We start from the raw sequence: 13,278 nt of genomic DNA on the forward strand, positions 1-13,278 counted from the left end.
CACAAGGGTGATAGTAGAAGCTAACGCAATATCATGATTCTCTGCAAAAATGTGTCAGCAAACCATCCGCACACCTGAGCAAAACGAGCTGATCTTTCTAAGCGCCCATGAGCATGCAAATGACTCGATGGAAGGTTACGGGCGAACAAGGTAGTTGTGCCACGGGAACGCGAGTTGTTTTCCTGTGTTGTCACTGGACTGGGTCTATATAAACCAGTTGAAAGCAATAAACGATGTCAGTCAGCGCCTGCGTTTGTCCCAAAATTTCTTGTCCGTGTTGCGACGGCGCTGTGGTCGTCACTTATAATATAGCTCGTTCATCTGTGCAGTTTATGAAAGCAGCACCACCGCAGGCAGGTGACGAACTTGTTGGCCCTCACGTCTTCCGCGGTGGCTTTTACTCGGCCAGCCCGCACTTGAGGACATTGCTGTCTTTCGCAGGATAGTTGGAGCTCGTGCGCCCACACCGTGGGCTCCGCTTGCGCCTTCCGTTTGGCCTTGGCCCAGTGCTCCTGCCAGGAAGGGCCATGTGGGTGCGATGGCCCTTGCTCCGGTAGCGCCTCTTCCAGCTGAGAAGAGCCTTCCCCTCTGCTTTACGCGCACCGTCTCTTGCTTATTCTTCTGCACGACCTTTTTTTACTACATTCGACTCGTCCGAGCTTCAAGCGAACACGGCAACTCGTGGACTGGCGACAAAATGTCGGCTCTCACCAGAAACCTGCAATAAGGTTTCCTGCGCCAAAGGTAACACTTTGACACGTGGCCTAATGACCGAAGATAGCAACTTTGGGGCGACAAGCTGCGCGCAGGCTGCGTACGATCTCCTTCAGCAGGAGAGACGCTGAAGGCGCAGAGCGGATCTGCTGCCATCTATTAAGTGCGGTCAAAGTGACATTGTTTCCCGTCTCTTGGGAAACCTCTTAAGAGGCGGTAGTCAGCGTGAGCATGCTTTACGGTGGCAATCAAATCGAGCGACGGATTCAGGCGGGTTTCAACACGAAGAAGAAAACTTTGAAGTGCCTCTCAGCACTCGTAAGGATGTCATCAGTAGAAAGAAGCACGAAAATGAGAGCGACGGAGGCCAACACTTTCCAAGACTACAGCACGACGAACGGGACCAAGAAAGGAACACGCGCGGACACAATGCAGCGCTGTGTTGTGTACCTGCCGTGTTCCTTCTATATCCCGGTCGCTGCACTATAGTCATCAGATACCGGAACCAACTTGCCCAACAACTTACCTTGTCGAATAACAGTTTCAAGAATTGTTCGAAAACTTCAGAGCTTCGTACAAATTGGACATTCGCAGAGCATCGCCAGAAGTTCTCAATGCAGTAAAAGGTCTTTTATTTCATGCTCTTGCACCCAAATTATCAGAACTGAAACACCTGAAAAAAATGTCTGCACCTCTTACGCTCCGGTAAACAAGAAGATCAGAGCATCTTTTCCAAGGCTGATATAGTTCAGGCCTTACACAATTGTTATGCAATCGTACCCTCGAAAAGCAACACAGACAAAACAGCTGTGATTAACGGAGTTTTTAGTGCCTTTTTTCACTTCGTTGATACTGTTCTATCTGCAGCCTAATCTCTCCCCTCTATTTTTCGCTGTGCAACTCGCATACACCGCTCGTCCTTGAAAATTGCCAGGGCTCCGGTCCCGAGAGGCTGGACATGAGAAGCAGGCCGCCATCCACGGGCATCGTGACGCCCGTGACGAAGGAGGCGTCTTCGGACGCCAGGAAAGCGATGCAGCGTGCCACCTCATCCGGGGTCCCAGCGCGCCCCATGGCGTGGCCTTGTCTGCCGACGTGCTCCACGTACTGCACATCGGGGAACACACCGCCGACAGGCAACGAAGATTATGTGGTCACCTGGAGAATATGCTATCCGCTCAGCTGTTTAATAAATCTTACCTTATGGTTGTTTGCATCTGTTCAATAGAATGTTTTCGACATCAAAAAACCTCACATTTGTGCGCAGAAGGTGCTCTTAGAGGATACTAGTGAGAGAGCATAGAACCAGCTTCGCATACACTAAAGAATACAAGTTACTGATTACAATTACAGTTATTTGATCTGAAATGAAACTCGTTTCAGTGGTCAATCACAGCCGTTTATAAGCAATTGAAAAATTACAGAGAAGTGGATTGTCGGGCTTTAACGTCGCGAATTGACTGGAGGATGCGGTTCTTTGACGAGCCGTGAGATAGCACAGCACACAAGCGTTTTTGTATTTCCCCTATTTCGATATACGGCCGCCACGTTCGGAGTGGACACTGCTACCTGGAGTCAGCAGCTGAATGCCAAAGCCCCTGAGCCACTGAGGCGGGTGAATTACAAAAAAGTACCAGGTTACTATTACGTTGCCCTTCTCTCTCCTTTATAACCATAGCACAAATATACGTGGCACATGATATGTCACAATACATGGCACATCACATGGCGTCTACACAGCACAGATTACATAATCAGATGTATGTACCAAGCGAAAAACATGGCAATGTGATTACCAATATGGATCGCATAGTTAAAGCAGTCGAAGAGTTCTACACAACTCAGTACAGTAACCAACATAATCAGTATGCATGTCAGAGAAGCAGTAGCGCGCAGCAGTTTGACATAAGTGAAGAAAGACTTAAGAGTAATGCAAAGCAGGAAAGCAGCTGGTGAGGATCAGGTAACAGCAGACCTCTTGAAGGACAGTAGGCAAATTGCGCTGGAGAAGCATGCCGGCCTGCATAAGCGGTACATTAAGACCTCGAGCGTACCGGAATCTTCCGAATACGTTAACATAATCTTAATTCATAAGAAAAGGGAATTCAAGGACTTGAAAATTAGAGACCGAACAGCTTACTGTCAATTGCCTAAAATATTTATAAGGTGATCGCTGATAAAATCGGGACAACCATAGACTTGAATCAATCAGATAATCAGGCAAGATTCTGTAAAGGCTATACACGACCGTAGACCATTTTCACACTATCAATCAGGTGATAGAAAAATGCTTAGAATATAGCCAACCACTATATATAGCATTCATAGATTACGAGAAAGCATTTGACTCAGTAAAAAGCCTCAGCAATCATGCAGGCATTAGGGAATCAAGATGTGGACGACCCTTATGTGAAAATACTAGAAGATATCTATAACGGCTGAACAGCCGCCATACTCCTCTATAAAGACAGCAACATTGCAATAAAAAAGGATGTCATGCAGGCAGACACGATATCTCTAATGCTGCTCACCACTTGTTTAAGCGAGGTCTATTCAGAGAACAGGTCTATTCAGGTCTATTCTGAGAATACCTTGAATATTCCATCCGCTGATAACATTGCCTTGCTAATTCACTTAAAAGATGAACTACAAAGCATGATCAATGACTTTGACAGGCACAGCAGAACGGCAGGTCTTAAGGTTAACATGCAGAAAACCAAAGTCATGATCAACAGTCTAGCAAGAGAGCAGCAGTTCACAATTGGTAGCGAGGTGCTGGAAGTGGCAACGGAACACGTCTACTTAGGGCAGGTAGTGGCCGCTCATCCGAACCATTAGAGGGAAATAATTAGAAGAATAAAAATGGGTTGGAGCGCATATGGCAGGTTCTCTCAGATCATGAATGGGAGTGTACCAATATCCCCCAAGAAAAAAAATATAAAACGATTGTATCTAATCGGTACTCAACTACGGGGAAGAAACGTGGAGGCTACAGAAAACGAAGCGAGTTCAACTTAAGTTCAGGACAACGCATCGAGCTATAGGAAGCAAAATGATGGGCGCAACGTTAAGAGACAGGAAAGGTTGGTCAGGGAACAAACGCGGGTTATGATATCATAATCGAAATCAAGAGGAAGGAATTGGCATGGGTAGGGCACGTAATGCGAAGGCAAGGTAACCGATGGTGTTTAAGGGTAACGGAGTGGGTTCAAAGAGAAGGCAAGCGTAGCAGGAGGCGGCAGAAAGTTAGGTGGGCGGGTGAGATTAAGAAGTTTGCGGGCATAGGCTGGCCACTACTGGCACAGGAGAGGGTTAATTGGAGAGATATGGGAGAAGCATTTGTCCTGCTGAGGGCGTAGTCAGGCTGGTGGTGATGATGAAAAGGCGACGACGAAGGCTTGTAGATCGAGCACTTAGCGGTGAGAAAATACACCTCTTGTGGGTCTTAATTCGTATTATTTATTTCGCTTTCACCGGGGAAGACGACATTAAAGACAAAGAAAGGCAATGTTACCAACGTAATCACGGAGTATGCAGTAGACGTAGGGACAGGGTAGCTACGCAGGACACTAGCGAGCATCTTCCACGAGATAAAGGTTAAAGGATACAAACACTGCAGTGTAAAAGCCTAGAACCCCACATATATATATATATATATATATATATATATATATATATATATATATATATATATATATATATATATATATATATATATATATATATATATATATATATATATATATATATATATATATATATATATATATATATATGAGGTAGCTCAGATACTAACCCTAATGAGGAAAAGTAAAACAGATGAATTATATTAAGGAAGCTGTCGAGCAAGCTCTAAAGGACGGATGAAGCGTAATGGCGACAAGTAAAAATTTAGGCATGGGCAATAACCAGATGGTTTTATGGTTATGCAGCTTAAAGTCCGAAAGCGTCTGAGGCTGCGAGGGACGCCGTAATGGAGGGTTCTGGGTATTTTCGACCACCTGGTGTTGTTTAACGTGCACTGACATCGCATAGTACACGGGCGTCTAATATTTCGCTTGCATCGAATTGTGACCGCCGTGGCCGGAATCGAACCCGCGTATTTTGGGTTAGCAGCCGAACACCATGGCCACTGAGCCATCATGGCAGCTGGCAACATTCAGATGTATGTAGTGATAGACGAAGCGGATAGTGTTATCACCTATACGGTTTATATAGGCGAAGTAGCATATCTTTGTGTGCGTACTGACACAACAGCCTAAATCATGACTCTAATAAAGGAGCCAATGATGGAGCTTCTGCAATGAAAAAAGAAATAAATATAACGAAAAAATTGACAGGAGAGCTACCACTGGCTAATGCGAGATCCAGCGGCAGCTCTGAAGGTTGTTAGTCTTTACGATATGTTGTGGTAGACAATATGAGAGCGACCACACATCTGTAGTTCTCGGGTGCTCTTTTTAGCTTTCAGCACACAGTCATTTTCTGCCAATGTTCTCCCCTCCGCCGCTCTAGCTCTAGAAGCGCAGCGCCCTCGACGATCCTCTCCACGGGTAGCGTTTTTCACAGCAGCCGCCGCAGAAGGACCGTTCTACATTCTTCTGCTATCGCCACACCCTTCCTCATCTTTACACGGTAACCACGTACCGGATGGTTACCCTGGTAGACCTTCCTACGCTCTCGCCATACGCTCCTCCACTAGCCGTACCGTGGTTCCACAGCAACCCTCCGTCTAGGGTAACTACCTTCCGATTGGTCCCCACGGCAACCACGTATCTGTTGCGCGTTATCACGCTCTCGCCATACCCTCCTCTTTCCACGGTAATCACCTTCCGAAGGGTTACGCCATCACCTGGTAACGCATTCCTACGCTGTCGCCATAATGCTTCTTTCTATGGTAATCCTCCTCGTCCTTCCAAGGTAGCTACCCTCCTGGTGGTTTCCGTTGCAAGCGCCGCCCGGATTGCGCATTCTTACGTTCTCGCCATACTCTCCTCCATCCAAAGTAACCAGTCTCCGGCTGGGGATTCCATTACTATACCGACACCCTTGTCCTCCGTCGGTAACCACCCTCCTGGTGGTTCTTGTGGTAACCACCCACCAGTTATGCATCTCTACGCTCACGGCATACCTTGCTCCGGCACGGTAACTACTGTCCGAGTGGTTCCCGTGCCAACGCAGCAAATGGTTACGCTGACGACTACTACAGACTACAGCATACTACTACGACGCAAAACCCAGGCACTGGCGCTTAACAGCTGTCGCTGTAACAAGCCTTCAAGAGCAAGACATGCAACACATTATATAGGCACTCTATTTACTGCCTAATAGAATTTTTGTAAGGGGCGGGAACAAACCCAGCATATTGTGACCCAACCCGGTAGCCACTTACCGCGCGCTCTCGAAGCCTACAGCAGCCGTGATATAGACCCTTACTTCCGTGGCAATTACGCGCGCACTAACGTCACAGACGTGACTGTTCTATGATGCATAACCAGGCGCAATAAAAAGCTGCTCTAGCAAACAAAGGAGAGCTATATTCGTGCTTCGATTTTTATCGGCAAGATCCCAGCAGACGGTTCTTGAACTTAGCTTGCTCACGGTGGCTTCTTCTACCCGTCTAGTATGCTAACCAACCGCACTTGAGGGTTAGTTCAGGGCTCCATCGAGGCCACCATCATCAAAATCAGCCTGACTGCGCGCACTGCAAGGCATAGACCTCTCCCTTGTCAATCCAGTTAACCCTGTCCTATGCCAAATGCGGCCACCGTATTTCCGCAAACTTCTTAATCTCATCCGTCCACATAACTTTCTCCCGCCCGCTGCTACGCTTGCCACCTGTTAGGATCCACTCCGTTACCCTTATAAGGACCAGCGGTTATCTTGCCTTCGCATTACATGCCCTTCCCAAGCCCATTTCGTCCTCTAGATTTCGACTAGCATATCATTAGCACGCGTTTGTTCCCTCACCCACTCTGCCCGCTTCCAGTCTCTTAACGTTACGCCTATCATTTTCCTTTCCATAGCTCGCTCCGTTGTCCTTAACCTAAACTGAACCCATTTCCTTAGCCTCTACGCATCTGCCCCGTAAGTGAGTACCGGAAAGATACAGCTGTTGTACACTTTCCTCTTAAGGGATATTGGTAAACTGAAATTCATGATATGAGAGAACCTGCCATATGTACTCCACCCCATTCTTATTCTTGCAGTAATATCCCTCTCATGATCCGGATCAGCAATCACTACCTGCCCTAATTATACAGGCGTATTCTCTTACAACTTCCAGCACCTCACTGCTAGTTGTGAACTGTTGTTTCTTTTAGAGACTTTTGAACATTACTTTGAATTTCTGCATGTTAACCTTAACACGTACCGTTCTGGTCTGCTTGTCTAAGTCATTTATCGTGCTTTGCAGCTCATCTCCTGAGTGGCTTATCAAGGCAATGTCATCAGGGAATCTCAATTTATTTAGATATTCTCCGTTAACTCTTCTCCCCAACTCTTCCCAATCCAGGCCTCTGAACGCCTCCCGTAAATAGGCGAAAAATACCTTTGGCGAGACCGTGTCCCCCTTACAGAGATGGGCATCCTTACGAGGGCGAGGTCTCACCCTCACCTCATGAGTATTTCACTCGGTGAAGTGAGAGTGAGGGAGGATGGGCGCATGAAAATTCGTGACGACGAGGGTGAGGGAGGAAAGACATAGTGATGTGAGGGCGATGGAGGGAAGGCATGATGAGGTGAAGGTGAGGGAGGACAAGATGCACTGCCTGAGGGCGAGGATGGTGGCCCGAACCGTACTTCGGGCTAACGTATTTTGTCTGTGCAGCCCATTATGAACTCACGTTTTAAAGCACTAGTTTTTTAGGGTGAAGGTTCCCAGGGAAGACGCAGTTTCTGCAGTCCAGAAATACACAAGGCGTGCACGAAAGGCCGCGAGCCGCACGCTTTGTCCATCGCCAAGATGTACTACAAGGCTGACGATGGTATGCTCAAAAAGGCGCTCTTCTAATTCAAAAAGTTTATTTTTAAAAATTGTGTGATGTCTTCGGTGAAGCACCCTGTTTAGTGCGCTAACAAGGGGGCACTGGCCGGGCCGTGCTGTTGGCCGCCGGTCCATTGGGAACCATGGTACCACAGTCAACACTTTCATCATCAGCCCCTAGTCTGTCAGATGAACCGAGTGTAGAGTAAAAAATGTAGAAATTATGCCTAGTAAAGGTGATGAATTCGCAAGTTATAAGCCTTATTTCCCAGACCGAAGTCCGATTTCAACTCAGTGAGGTTTCAAAGAACTGGCTGCAGCACAAATAATGCTTCTACGAAATTCCACTGTCAAATCAAAACCAATTGGCGGCGTTGGTTTAGAATTTGTTCATTCACACAGCGAGTAGTTCAGTACAGTCCTATCTTCTTTGTATTTTCTATATTTGCAAGAATTGCAGCATAGGAAAGCGGTGCCGCATTGTGGTGGCCAAAGCCAAGCATTGGAGTCTTACAATGGAAATAAAGCAGCAGCTTAAACACCTTGGTCTGAATCATCGCCCGCCTCACTTTGCATTGTACGAGATGTTAAAAACAAAGTTGTACTGCTCTCCAAATAGCACGAACGTCTCTTGGTTTAGTTCTGTCCATGGTGATACGTGTGACCACGTAATCGCGCGCCTGATTTTATGAACCGAATTTCTTGCAGGCATCGCAGGGAATTGACACTCAGCTTTTGGGTAATACGTTGACGTGCGAGCAAAAAAAATCACGGGCGGCGGTTTAGCTTCCGGTTAAACCCAAATTATCGTGCGTAAGCAGCATTTGCCCTGGTTTTGTATTTTTTATCTTCACTCTGTATGCTTTTGCTCAACCTGAACTGCCTTAGTTTGGTTGGTACATCACATGATGTAAGTTTGCGTGATACTGTATCATTTTAGACTTCTACTGCGGTAGAATTGGTTATTCTCTTTATTCACAGATCTCTGGGAGTCCTGATTCCGCTCCTGGCGCAGAGGTGCAGCGGATAAGATACGCGCCACTGCCATGTGAGGACAGCTGCTGCCATCGGTGGCGCTTGTGAGACCCATGTCATTCTTGAGGCGTCTCTCGTGAGTAATCATTAATTGAACTGCCATGGTGGGCAGTTTGCTCTCAGTCCGGTGGGCAGCTTGTGATGACGTCACGTCACGTGACCAAGGTGGCCAACGTGCTAGAAGCAGGCTTCGGACAGACAGACCGACAAGTGCTTTTCGGCGGAGTGGAAGCGGCAAAGCGCTGAAATGGCAACCCCAGGGATCGTTCGCACCAGACTCGGGGAGTTAGTGATTACCAGTTTTCAGCACAAGTGCTGCACATTTAGAGGCCCGTTTGATTTTCAAGTGACTTGAATACTGTTTTTTTAAGCGACAGCAAAAGAGCCTCACTGCAGCGGAAAGCGGGCATCGCACTGGGGGAAGACACTACAGAAATAAACTTCATAGCTGGGGGAGCAGGATCCGAACCCGTGGCGGCGCTAAAAAATCAGTTCCGCTGGCCGCTGCTTCAGACAACTATGTCATCGCTACAGCTTTTTTTAAGCATGGTAATTATTGCACTGAAACTATAATATATTTATAAGAACTAAATTATTTACAGAGCTTTAAGGAAACACCACAAAACCCATCGCAAAAAGACAAGAGGAACAGAACACTAGACGCGTGGTAAGGCTGAGCACGTCACCAAGGGGGATTGTCACTCCGCTTTAAATTCGGTCGGTTCGTACACTTTCTTCAGATGAACAGTCAGTTGGGAGAAATGTTACAATCCTGCCTGTATGAACTTCCAAACTCTCGAGCTGTGCCTGCAATGTCGTCTTCGTCACGTACCCGCGTTCAAGCCTGTGAAACTGACAGTCTCTCACGTTTTAGTTTGAAAGCGTAAACTTCATCATCTTCCATCTGTGCGCGGGAAGCGGCATGAGACGCTTAGCACTTTTTGTAGTTGTCGTGGTAAACGCTACTGCATTGTTTTATAGATATTCTTGGCGTACATGAGTTTTTATACACAGACACAACAACGCACTACTCGTTTGAACATTGCATATAGATAACAATGAAATTTTATAAGTGCAGGGCAAATGTATGCATTCATTGGTAACCAGAAGTAAAGGCAGAGTGATATATTGTGGCTCAACTCGTAAGTGCCTCGGTTTTGTCTCACGTATTAGCTGAAGCAACACACGCAGACGCACAACAACATAAGCATCTAGTGCCTGTTCAATAGTGCTTTGAGGGTTTGTCTTATATGTTTGCTACTCAGTAATACCGCCAGGCGTTGCCGACTACAGAAAATAACTCGACCTTTAAAACGACTCTTCGTGAGGGTGAGGGAGGGCTGACAATGTGAGGGCGAGAGAGGGCCAGCAAATTTTTCGGAGTATGAGGGTGAAGGAAGGCCAGATAGCAGTTCAAAATGAGGGCGCGGGTGAGGGAGGGTCATCGATTCGAAAGTGAGGGTGAGGGAGGAAAAGCAAAAAAGCAATATTTGTTCATAAGATTCTTCTGCATCTTGCGTTAAGGAGAACGACTTCAATGAGACCCGCATTAATGCTCACCAGGCAGCTTATACATCAGGACTTAAACCCAGATATTCCCACCAGAAGTATTTTTTTCGGGAGGAGTCCGAGGCAGTTGTATAGGGCAAAGCCCGGGGGAGGGGGAGGAGGGCAATGCGTACCAAGAACGCTGCCCCTTTCCCCGAAATCGCGCTCAACCCCTTCTAGCGGGCCCCCTCGGGTACCCCCTTGGATACTTGCCTGACTCCCACACGGGCGGTGACGCATTAGTAGGTATTCTAATGCACGCACCTGCTTATGTTTCTCAGCAGAGACGCCTGGAGGCCTGAGTATATTCGTGGTGATCAGGCCGGGACTGCGAAAAAAATTACATCCGTTACAATAAAAAAAGGACACTTTTGTATTTCGCGCTCATGGGAGTGCGGCCACCGTGGTCGGGAATGAACCCGCATAATAATAGTCTGCAGAGAAAGATGTCCTCCCAGTTTTCTCTAACAAGTTTGTCGGTAGTCGCAATTGGATTCCATCTCCCTTCCGTCCATATCTTCAATCTGCCCTTGACTACAGCTCACCAGCTGTCGACCAGCTCTCTGCCATGGTCAGATGCCGCAGTCTTCAGAAGCCCGTGCTATGCGTACTATGTGCACAGAGCGAGAAACCAAAACTGCCGAACTTACTTGATGGCGTTCACACGAACTCCGTGCTGAGCGTTTTCTGAAAGCGGAAAAAAGGTTGTCTAAATTAGGACTCGCTGTGAAAGAGTTTGCTGAGCCTCAGAAGTCCTCTCAACCTGTACCACCGAAGCATCACCGGTGAAAAGCGCCAAAATAAATCGGAAACAACGGACTAGAAAGGAAATGCGAATTTCGGTCGTGGGAAGCAAGGATATGAAGGAAGTTCAGCAAGAAGATCGGAGCTGTGAAAAGTGCCGGGCAGTAAAGAGCCCTCGACGTGTCGACAACCTATATCGGCCTTGACGTTTTAGATTTCTTATTGCTCTCTTTCTGCGGAGATTAAGCTTTCATTTGCTGCTCGTTCAATTTCTTCAGGTACACGTTGTTGTGTTTAAATAGACCTGAATAATTTCAACGTCTTGCTTTGTACGTTGAACTCGCGTCTTATAGCTTATGTGCAAGTCCGATGCTAATCTAAAACAGCTTTTAAATTCTAGCCTTAAGGTCCTTAAGGTCGCAGTCTTTTGCGGTGTTTGTGGGTTTGTGCCAAGTGAAAGTAAAAATTAAAATAAATGCCTGGAATTCGAACCAGCGGCGGAGCGAAGAGATCAGCTCCGCAAGCCGCTGCGCGAGAGCATTGAGCTGTCACCGCAGTTTTTTTTTTAATTGCATGGAAGAACTTCTGTAGAAAGGAGGAAACTTCAATCAGACTAGGTCGCGTCTCAAGTTACCGGGCTGCTTAATATGAGGCCCCCATAGCCCTAACTCACCACTTCATCCCCATCAAAACATCAAAATTCAGGGAGGCACACACAAGCATCTAGGCACGGCAGCCAGCTTGGAGGTTCGTCGCGAGCAGCATATACACTCCTCACCAACGCACACTGTTCCCAAAACACAGATTTGGACGATCTTGGTGGCTCGGCATGTCTGTTCATCATACGGCTTTTCCAAAGACTGAATAGTCCCATCAACACAAACACGTCATAAGGCACAACAGAGTTTTTGTCAACAGGCAGAAATCTAATAGTGTATGGTGTAATTTCAATGTCCTTCTTAAGAGTTCGTTGTAGTATGTCCCAAAAGAACATGGCATCACGGCACAGGATGAAGCAATGATCAATTGTCTCAGGCACGTTACACAGACGACAATTCACATTCCAGGGTACAAACATCCCCTTGTCATTAAGAAATGTCTTGACAGGCAGCGTCGCTGTGTGTAGTTTGAAAAAGAACGTTTTAGCGGCTGCCTGAATGCACATCCGCCTAACACGCTTTAGAACACTGATGTCCAAAGACCCCAGATAAGGCTGCCGATACAATGGTGTAGGGAACAAAGACTCAGTGAGAGCCTGGGTCATCTGCTTTCTCGAGAGGCTATACAGGTAATCTAAAGAGAAGCGCACAGTGAGAAAATTGAAAGTGTCAGCAACCTCCTTAAGAAATCCCCATAAAGTCCCCTCACGAGCCTGCACAGTCGGTGCGAATAAGTAAGGCAAATGAAAACTAAGCCGCCTAATGAGCACAGCTACCAGAAACGGGTCGTTTGCCGATTTGAAAAAGAAAAAACGGGAAACGAGTTGATGCACGAACAAGTGAACAAGGCCCACTCCACCACCCTCTAAGGGAAGGAACAAGTTGTCACGCCTCATCGGCTCCCATTGAGAGCGCCAAACAAATGCTGCAAATATTCTATGTATTGCTTGCACCTTCCTCCTCGCACAATGCAGGACTTGAAGAACATACGCGAGCTTGGCAAACAAAAAAATGTTACAGACCTGTGCCCTCGCAAACACTGAGAGTTCCCTACCCATCCAAGCCTGTGTTTGCCGCCGTAGAGTTACAGTTTGTGAATCCAAGTAGGATGTACTGTTGCGAACTTGGTGCAGCGGAACGCCTAGGTACTCAAGAGGGCTACAGTTCCAGCATATACCACCGAAGTGGCTTGGCCTAGTTCCCCAATGACCCAACCAAAAGCCCTTGGATTTCTCTAAATTAAGAGCCGCGCCTGATACATCGCAGAACTGTTTAGTTAAGTTTAGAGCCTCTAGTACACTCTTTTTGTCAGAACAAAAGAGGGCGACATCATCAGCGTAAGCTAAAACTTTAACTTCACATTGAGCCAGAGAGAAACCGCGGATAGCTGCGCTGTTAATTATACTGAGACAGAGGGGTTCCAGATATAGGGCAAACAACAATGGAGACAGTGGACATCCTTGACGAACAGATGCTTCTAGTGGTACTGGTTTCGTTAGCTCCTGATTAACAATAACCCTTGTATAGGAGTTCTTATAGCACAGCCTTATGCCTTTGAGCAAGACGTCACCAATATTTGCATACTCCAAGACC

At 46.9% G+C, this 13,278-nt stretch overlaps 1 protein-coding gene across 3 annotated transcripts in view; it reads right to left on the reverse strand.

Moving 5' to 3' along the window:
• Positions 1–1,569: 1,569 nt before the first annotated feature.
• The window catches only part of LOC144121989 (meso-2,3-butanediol dehydrogenase-like), a 53,771-nt gene continuing 42,062 nt past the window's right edge, over positions 1,570–13,278 (reverse strand). For 2 of the 3 annotated variants that reach the window (XM_077655468.1, XM_077655470.1), the window contains exons 7-9: positions 10,933–10,969; positions 10,547–10,610; positions 1,570–1,821 (exon numbers count right to left, since the gene is read on the reverse strand). In XM_077655468.1, coding sequence (XP_077511594.1) covers positions 1,597–1,821; positions 10,547–10,610; positions 10,933–10,969 — 326 coding nt within the window. In that variant the 3' untranslated portion in view covers positions 1,570–1,596. The remainder of the gene's footprint in view (positions 1,822–10,546; positions 10,611–10,932; positions 10,970–13,278) is intronic. The other variant, XM_077655469.1, reaches the window with a different exon arrangement.

This window comes from Amblyomma americanum, chromosome 2, assembly GCF_052857255.1.
Source record: "Amblyomma americanum isolate KBUSLIRL-KWMA chromosome 2, ASM5285725v1, whole genome shotgun sequence".
NCBI lineage: Eukaryota > Metazoa > Arthropoda > Arachnida > Ixodida > Ixodidae > Amblyomma > Amblyomma americanum.